Below are 9729 nucleotides of genomic sequence, written 5' to 3'. Positions count from 1 at the left end.
CTCAGCCTCCTGAGTAGCTGGGACTACAGGTGCCCACCACAATGCCCGGCTATTTTTTGTTGCAGTTTGGCCGGGGCCAGGTTCGAACACACCACCCTCAGTATATGCGGCCAGCGCCCTACTCACTGAGCCACAGGCGCTGCCCCCTCAATACCCATTGTAAGAAGGTAAGACAATTCTACTCTAATACAGATGAAAATATTACTAACAGTTAAAAATAGATTTGGAAACAAATGTTTAAAACTAAAAAACAATCTCAAGTCACACAGCCTATCTTTGTATCGCCCCATTACACAGCACTGTAGTATCAAGTTTACAGTGGTCATGTGACTGGTTGCTAGAACCCAACTGTAAATTGTTCTGGAGTATTTAGAAAATTTTAGACAAATTCTAGGAAGTTCAGAGGTGACTTATTTGAAAAGGAATCTTCCTCATCCAAGCACTAATCTCCAACTGAACATGACTGTTGTTTCTGTTATCTCCCCATTTCTTTTTTTCTATCCCTTTCAGACATCCAAGGCATGTGGGTAGATAGGAAGCCCTCTTCACTCTCACTTTCTCCCCGAGTGTCTGCTCTTGGTTTCTCTCCTTGTCTGGTCCCACGTCTCCAACTCACACTGAGACCAGGCAGCACAGCATGACTGGCCTGTCAGCTGAACCTTGGGATACTATGAGTAACAGTGGACTTGCATTCAATAAAGCCTAGGAAATGAACATTTATAAAGTTTCTCTGTTATTCATAATTACAACAGCAAGAGTAAGTGCGGCAGCTGCAGATGTCACCATGGCCGCTGCAACTCTAGAACACCATGTGCTTGGGTGCTCTCAGCGGGCCAAGGGCAGGCTCGCGTTGCCTGGCTGGCGCTCACGACAGCCCTGAGAACCACGCGTCAGTGTCCCCATGTGACCTGAGAACTGAAGTTGCCATACCAAGCACTGCTTCTCCTTAAGTTCCCAACTAAGACTTAAGATAAAAGACTATGAAAGAGAAGATACTGCAACAACAAAGAACCTTCACCCATGGGAAAGGACGATCCAAGCATATCCAACTGTCTCAGACACAAACCAGATTCTGAAATGGCACTTATGGGGGTAATGACCAATGGAAGTCATTGGTAGGGAGATTAAATGGCTACCGTTTTATCAGTCATGTTACTTGATTCTGAGTACAGCAGCTGCCTTACTAAAGGTCCCCCCAAAAAAAGGGGAGTGAGAATAAAAGCAGCAAAGGCTATTTCAAAGTTTTTGAAGTCACAACACCCTCATCTTTATGAGTGTGGCGAAGTACGAGCATGTGGCAGTGGAGAGGCCTCCTGTGGCGGGAATCACGCTCTCTGTGGTCACTGTCAGTGTCAAGTTAGCTGCTGCTGCTTCTGCAACAGGAAAGGGGTGCGGGAATTTCTCTACCAACAAGGAAAACTTGCTTTGTGGCACTTCTCACATTTTCCCTTATTTTTCTTTGTTGGTCCCTTCAAACCTGTGGGCCGCAATCTAGCAGGTTCAGAGCCCAAAGGGCACCACTCCATGAAGGAGATGGCAGGGGAGGGTACACATGATTGTCCTGCCAACAGGATTTGGATCAGGTCTAAAGCCGCTGATGGTCCCTACCGTCTCAGCCCTTTTTGTCCAAAAGACCTGCCTATAACTTGGCGGCTACAATCCCTCTTTGCTAGTTCATTCTGCTTGCATTCTTCACCAGTGGTTTATCTCAGAGTCCAGGTTTTCAAAACATAGTTAAAAAGAAAAAACAGTCCTTGAGTTTACGGCAGAAACTCGTACAACCTCCATATTCTGCCTCTAGAAATCCTGTTTCCTTCCCTTCTGCATTTGTCCTTTGATGTGTTTGGAAACCTCACTTTACCTCAGTCTCTCATTTTTACCCTCAAAAGCCTGCATTCTCTTCATAATGCCATTTCCCCAACCTTATGGATATACTTTGAAGCACAGGGAGGGGCCCTTTAGCTCTGTGTTGTCTTCTTTAAAGAGATGCTCATTGCATGTCTGCATGTCATAGGCATCACAGTCTGGATCCCTGGAAATGCCTTCATCCATCGTCTCTTGAATCCATAAACAAGTACTGAAGAGAAAAGGATTTTGCTGAAGAATATATGTAATTTCAAAGACTATGTTTAGCCATGGTAGATGGATAGATAATTGGTTCAGCTGAGTAACTCAACCAAAGGATACGTCACAGGGAAGAGACAGAACCAGGGACATTTTCAGCACCCAGGTAAGAATATAGTGAGGTGAATGAACTTTTTCTGTGCTCATTCATTAGAAGGAAGCCACCTAAGAGTGATTCTATACCAGATCCTATTGGTATAGAAAAATATACACCCCAAAGATTGGAGTCCCACAGGATAAAGAATCTGTGCCTTAGGTGAGGGAAAGGCCTGCTACATCTGAAAACTGGGTGTTGATGGCCACCCACCCAGCCATCAATTTTCTTGCTCAACCAGTTATTTACATTGTTCCTCCTTGGTGCCAGAGGCTGAGGTAATGACAGTGAGCAAAACCAGGCACTGGCCCTACTCTCAAGGAGCTCACAACCTGGAATCCTCCTAAGGGATCCAAAAGTATTACAAGGAATTGATCTAAAGCGGGTACCCTACTTTGGGAGAAAATCCAAAAGATCAAGCACTAACCTTTTAACAGGCCAAGTCCCAGACAGACCACCGCTTAAAACTACCTTCAAGCTTGTGTGCGCACGCGGCCACTTTCTTTCTCTCTCTCTCTCTCTCTCTACCTCCTTAACATTGTCAGTTCTCACCAAGGTCTGAGATTGGTGAGAACTCCTTACAATGACTGAGATTTCTTCCTTTGGACACATGTATAATTTCATTTCAGCTTATGCTATCTTTGGCATAATCTTTTCTCCCCTCCTACGCCATGCTTGCAATCTACTTCTCTCCCAGTATATGAGCTAGAGTTGATGGCAGGAATCTTGAGTTGAATTAAAATAGGCATGGTCCTTTAACATTTTTAAAAATAACTTTTGAAATGGATTTGGATCTCAGCACAATCATGTTCCAAAAATTACAAAGGAAAATTTAAGAATACAACTATCTCTGAATTTCGCTACTTGCCAATTTCACTAAACTCTGGAAGACTGGGTGGTCTTCATTTTATTCTAAGCTTTTGGGGGCCCTCTAGCCATGGTTAGGTGATATTTTAAAACAGTGCTAAGTATTCAGATAACAAAGCCCAAACATGTGGAGCTCGATTTCAGGTTTCATACATAAATTCTGACAATACTCCACTTTCTTAGTCTTGACTTGCACTTATTAAGCCTTGTAGGTAGTTTCAGTGTCTCTAGTTCAAAGGAAAAGGAGAAGTAGCCAGATATGCATACAAATTTCAAACAAAAGGTATAATGAGAAGACCAACATACCTGAGATAAATAATTATATTATTTATTCACAAAATGATAGTGACTAAGAAAAAAAGAAAAAAGAAAAAAATTCCTCTTTGGAATTCCTTGGAGTTGAAAATTTAAAGGTGACTCAAAGACAAAGAAGACATTATTGAGCAGACCAATTCTTGACAATTCCCTCAAGAGGACTGTGTATCAAAATGGCACTTTTGGAAAAGGTAGTGACATACCCTTTAATATGCAGTGCTATTAGTGCTATGCATAAAATAAGAAGCGATGTGTAGGCAGCAGCAATTCAATTGCTTATGCACTCAAACAGTTGCCTTGAAGTATAATAAAATTGAGCATGAAATGAAAGGTTCATGCAGACCTATGAGCAAAACAAAAACAGAAACCCCAACCAGCCCTCCCTTCCCTCCCACCACCCGGCCAGCCCCCCCCCCCCACACCATGTTTTTCTTGTGGGCTTCAAACCCTTCTGTTTTGGAAGACCTACAGGCGTTATACATTCACCTGGTGGCTCATGAAGACCAGAAACACTGTCATAGAAAGAAGCTCTCTGAATATTCTGAATCTCTAAAGCAGAGAAACAGCAAAAACAGGACAGAAGAGCAAATACACAAACACTTCAGTTAGTGGGAAAGACATTTGACAGCACAAGTCAACTCTGAAATTGGGCTACAAAAGGAGCTAGTCCAGGGCAGATCCCATGCAAACATTAACGCTTAGAGAAGTTGCACATTTGGACAGAGTTCTTTATAAAATAAATTAATGCTGAATCAAAAGAGCATTTTCCCAATCGCAGGTGTGAGCATTATTACAGCATATCAATGATAAATGATTTATCCCATGTAAATGCAGGATGACATTTAAGAATAATAAGACACTCTTTGAGTCTATCATAAAAGTATCTTACAATTAGTAAATTAGGGCAAGACTGCAGTTAAGTTCGAGCACTACGACAAATGTGGATATTAGTGGGTTTTACTGTCAAAAATTACACTGCTATATAACTACTTCCAATACAGATTTCTGGATATATGGTCTACTTTGAATACAAATTACTAAAAGATAGGTAACTACCATTATGGAAAACAAAATTCAAGTTCTGTTATAGCAAAAGTTTAAAATAAATAAAATAAAATGAAATAATAAATTTCAAATTGTAAAGATGATACTTCTTGATCATACTGCTACTCACAAAAAGATCCTAGGAGGCACATTTACATGAAAATGCGATCTTTAGTTTTTTTCTGTAGGTAAGTAAGCCTTAAGAAATGGCAAGAAGTCCTAGTTGGTAGAGAGAGCCGAAAACAACATCTTTCAGTAAAAAGTAGGTACTACAAATCTCTAGGGCAGGGCTGCCACCAATAAATCTTATTTCTCCTGGTTTGGCCTTGAGAAAACCCTAAAACCCTAGAGAAAACTCAATTTTAATAAAAATGTTTTCTACTCTAGGTGTTGTACCTTCACAGGCAAACTCTATTCATAGATCATGTATTCATTCACTCCTGGTCAACCTGATGTTTCTGCTTTTGCATTTAAGTGGAGATAAAAAGAGGGAAATGTTTTTCCACAGCTATTTTCTTTTCCTAGAGAAAAAAAGCTCCTCTTGTCCCAAGAGATCTCTATACCCAGAGTGAGCAGTAATAGATTCTCCACCTCGGAAACTTCTTCAAACTTCTGTGCTTGCCACTGACTTTATGTGTGAAACACACAACCCTCAAGACTGGATGAATGTGGTACCACCTCCACTGTCCCTTGCCCTGAAGAACAGCAATCTCGAAGGTCTCTGTCACTGAGACTAACTGTCCATATGGAAACAGTAGCACTATCAGGAGAGGAAACATGTAGCATCCAAAGCAAACTCGGGGTAGAGAAGGTTTCTTAGCCTATGTGACAAGAGTGGCCAAACTTCCAAGCTGCCCATCTGTAGAAAGGGAAGGGACAGAAACAGGGCTGTGCAGACAGTGAGTGCATCCCTGAGGTTAGAGTTACAGGCTAAGCATGGATGAAGAGGGCTCACGCCTGGGTCGAAGGACTTCAGCAAGGCTGTGAGAGTATCCTCTAAGCATTTCTATAATCAAAGAAATAACTTTCCTATCATCTCTTAAATGGAAAACACAAAACTGCAGGTAAGGAGCTTCCTGCCATGGCCCTACCTGTAAGACATCTCCTCTGGGATTTGCAATTCGCATCAATCTTTTTGGCCTCCCACTTCTACCCTTCATCACTAAACCTCACATCCGTACAATTTCTGACCTACTGTTGCCAAAGCCCTCTCCAGTGTGTGGGATGGTGAGACTCAAGTTAAAGAAGAATAAAAGGAGGAAGCCCAGGAAGCTGGACTCAAGACAAAGACTCAGTCCTGCTAGTGCATCCGTGTATACACTGCTTCCTCAGCTGGAGATAAACTCTCACGGGGCGGGGGCAGGCCCTTCACTGCTGCCACATCTCTCTCACAGGTGGTTACCTGGGAAGCACAGACTTGCAGTTATATGAATGGGTCAAATGCTGAAAAGGTTTTCCCAACGCCGTTTTGGGTTAAAGTATATAAAAATAAGAGTCAAAAAGGGGTTTATGATGTCATTAACAAATAACGGCTTCCCCAAATATCTGCTCCTCACACTCAACTCCTCATTTCCAGCTTCTTTCACCCAATCTGTCTGACAAATTCAGATTATGTCACTGCCTGGGCTCACGAACCCACTGATGCTATTCGTTCAAAGAAGTCCCAAATCTGCTCTGCTTGGGATGGGCCATAGGGGCTTGTCTCAGCCTTCTACCCTGCCACAGGCAACACCTGAGCTGTGACCCCTCTATACCCCTTCTTCTCCACACCAACCTCCACAAACACCACCCTAGATATTCATCCCTAGACAAGTTGGTTCATCAAACTTTCTTACCCACAAATGTTTATTAATCAGGCCATAAATGCTCATAAATTAGTGACAGAAACACTATGTGGCACTTAGTAAGCACTCAGTAAATGTTAGCTTTCATTGTTTAATGATAATTACACATTATAATAACAGATTATTATCCTTTAAGGGCATGGAAAACTGCATCCTCCTTCATGATATTTTATCTTAGCACCCCAGGAAAAGGTAGTCTCTTCCTCCGTTGCACAAAGCTAAAAACTCATTCTGTACATGGGTCACTACAAAAGTTTTGAGATAGACTGTGTTATGGTCCGTTATTTCACTTCCAAGAAACACAGTCGACAGGGTTCTTTCTGATTCATCCATGCAAGTTTTAACTTGCTCAGCTTACTGGTGTTGCTAGAAGGGCTTCATTTGTTTCCATCAAAGTGGATTTTATGGTTTTTAAGTTTTGAGTGTCTCAAAACTTTCGCAATGACCCGCATACCATTCACATGGCATTTATCACAGATACTCTGACACTCAGCAGTTTATATACTAATCTCACTTCCTCTGCTGTGTTCTAAGACCTTACGAGGAGTGCCCAGAGGAAGGGCAGAGTGTGAGGTGACTTTGTAGCCTATACAGTGCCTGACACGGTCACAACTGAAGTGATTCCTGAAGGGATGCAGATGCTAAGACTGCAGCCTCACCTCTCCCTCTTCCTTCTGAGACATTTCCCATCCTCGTTCCTCACTCACCAATGCTGGTCCTTCTAGCATCATGACCCTGTGACAACCTGAGCTCTTCTTTCCTGCTGTCATTCCAGTTTCTCACACCCATTCTAACACTGCCTAGCAACAGGCTGAAGACTGGCTCGGCTGTGAAGGCACCACAGATTCTCTTCCCAGTACCCACACTGGAAATGACACTGTACAACCAGTAGCCAGTTGGAAACTTTCACCTAAAGGTAGGTACAGAGATGAAAAGCTTCTGCTTTACTTATGGGAAAGCTAATCTTTCCCCCCAACTCCCTCTTTTAAATGTTTTCATGTTCTCAAGCACAGCATCCCTTCCCAGGACACATGGGCACCTGTGTGCAGCCCTCCCCATGCCTGCAGGCTGCTCACATCCAGCACGACCTGACGGCATGGTCACGGTCACCTTTCCCCCATCCCTTTCTCTGTGTCTATATTTCTCTTTTTATCTCCATCCCTTTCTCCGACTGCCCTAGCCCCCTTCTTTACTGCTTTCTGTGTTTCTTTCTTTCTACCTCTGAGAAAACAGCTGGATTATAAGGCTTGACATGGTCTAGAGAAAACAGGCATGAGCCAGGTTAATGAAGAGGCTGGGCCTCACAGGGTCAGGACTGAGGCACTAGCAGATCCAAGGCTAAGGTCATACATGGCCTGAGGCCAAGCAAAGGGGTGGGACAGAGCCAGGATGAGAAGAAGCAAGAGAGCTCAGCTTTAGGGGAAGACACTGGGCCCTGCAAGGCAGGGAGACACACAGACATTTTGTTCTACTGATACTAGTAAAATTTTCTGGTCTATCATTATAAAAAACACAAAAAACACCAAAATCTTCATCTGCTGTTCTTATAAACAAAAGAACTATGAAGACTGATGGAAACAGAAGCAAATGAGGGTGTTTAGAAATTATTTACTGGCTGCTTGGTGGGGGAGGAGAGAGCAGTGCTGGCACAGTGGCTCAGCAGCCCTGTCTGCACATGGGGAGATGTGCTGCCCTGTGTACACATGGGCGGGGAGGGGGGATGTGAGCCCTGTCTACACAGGGGGAAGGATGTGCCGTCCTGGCTGCACAGGGGGAGGGATGTGTAGCCCTGTCTACATACAGGGAGAGGGACCTCGCAGGGCTTCTCAGGTCTGTGTCCCAGGGCCCTCAGATTTGGCACTGATGCATACGTGCACTTCCTTGTGGCTCTAGGCTAGAATGTCTCTGCAGTCCCCACAGCATCTGACCAAGAAGGCAGATGTCTTATTATTCATTTCCTAACCCAAGTAATCTTAAAAATGGATAAATTCTAATATAACGGCAGCCCTGCTCTAGGGAAATACTTAAAATTAAAGTATGTGTGTGTATCTATCTATCTATCTATATATATGCACATATATATAGATGCACACACATATACGTATAAAAGTACAAGAACTATATATAAACCTTTATTATAAAAGACTCCAGCCAAGTTCAATTATAAACATAAGCACTCTCTTACCATCCTTCCAAAGCTCTGCCACAAATCTGTCTGAGGACTGGTGCAAAAGGGTGGCCACGTTGTCATTTAGAGGGTCCATGTTCTTCATCAGCCACTCGTCAGCCTTATAGTCCACCTGTCCCGTACCAGAGCCAAATGTGGTGAAATGGAAAACACAAAACCAAACACAAAAACAAAAAATACTTTAAAGCTGAACTAAAAACTTTCCTAGAACAATCCAAAAAATGGGTTGTAATATATACTATACTTAAGTGTTCATAAATGTTTATCAGCACAGCACCTTCGTTACACCCTTCATAAAACACAGCGATTATAACTGAATTGTTCGATATATGGCCTCTTACCTTCCCTGCATAATGTATGATGCAAAAATCAGCTTTGTCTTTCAGTTGCCGGGGTTTCTGAAACTTGGAGTGGGAACCTTGCTCTTGAACCAGTTTTTCAACAAAGGTTTTATCTGTGGCTTTTGGGAACCAGCACTCTTCATCCAAAAGGGCCAGCACGCCAGGAGGGTTTGCCTGGTGACAAGAAGCAAGAAGAATTGACAAGGTTTGCATATCACTTTATCGTCACCGGGTTGGGCAGCTTAAACAACTGGAGTTTTACCAAGATCTGTGGAAAACAAATTGCTAGGACAGAAGGTAATATCTAACCCATAACAAGTTTATAATCCAAACAATGAGATCTAAACTGGCAAGAAAGTGGATAACTCATCTCATAAACTTGTTTGTACTATAGGTACATTGTAAACACATTAATTCCAAGCAGCAAAGAAAAGAAGCTTGGAAGGAACTAGAGGATACAGAGATGAAAACTGAATGTTCGTATTCAATGTCTGCCTGGACCATTTTTTTTTAAAAATAGGGTTTCCTTCTGTCACGCAGGCTGCGGTGCACCAAGTCCTAACATACCTCACTAATTTTTGAAAACTTTTATTTTGAGGGGGGTGGAGGAAAGGAAGAGCAGAGAGGGAAGGAGGGAGGGGGTGGGCTCTCAGTGTATGACATCTTGTACCCTCATGAATCCCCAATTTAAAAAAGTAATAACAATAAAAAAACTTTTATTTTTTTATTTTTTTTTTTGAGACAGAGTCTCAAGCTATTCCCCTGAGTAGAGTGCCATGGCATCACAGCTCATAGTGAGTCTCCTGCCTTTGCCTTTCAAGTAGCTGGGACCACAGGTGCCCGCCACAACGCCTGGCTATTTTTTGGTTGCAGCCGTCATTGTTGTTTGGCAGGCCTGGGCTGGATTCGAAC

General features: G+C 42.8%; 1 protein-coding gene across 2 annotated transcripts in view; it reads right to left on the bottom strand.

Annotated features, from left to right (window-relative positions):
- Window positions 1–9729, bottom strand: part of MYH10 (myosin heavy chain 10) — a 164844-nt gene that overhangs the window by 55602 nt on the left and 99513 nt on the right. The window contains exons 14-16 of one of the 2 annotated variants that reach the window (XM_023513988.1): window positions 8818–8991; window positions 8474–8588; window positions 3887–3949 (exon numbers count right to left, since the gene is read on the bottom strand). In XM_023513988.1, coding sequence (XP_023369756.1) covers window positions 3887–3949; window positions 8474–8588; window positions 8818–8991 — 352 coding nt within the window. The remainder of the gene's footprint in view (window positions 1–3886; window positions 3950–8473; window positions 8589–8817; window positions 8992–9729) is intronic. The other variant, XM_003791102.2, reaches the window with a different exon arrangement.

This window comes from Otolemur garnettii, unplaced genomic scaffold, assembly GCF_000181295.1.
Source record: "Otolemur garnettii isolate 467f Iridium unplaced genomic scaffold, OtoGar3 scaffold00046, whole genome shotgun sequence".
Taxonomy (NCBI): Eukaryota; Metazoa; Chordata; class Mammalia; order Primates; family Galagidae; genus Otolemur; species Otolemur garnettii.
This window is presented reverse-complemented; position numbering and strand designations above follow the sequence as displayed.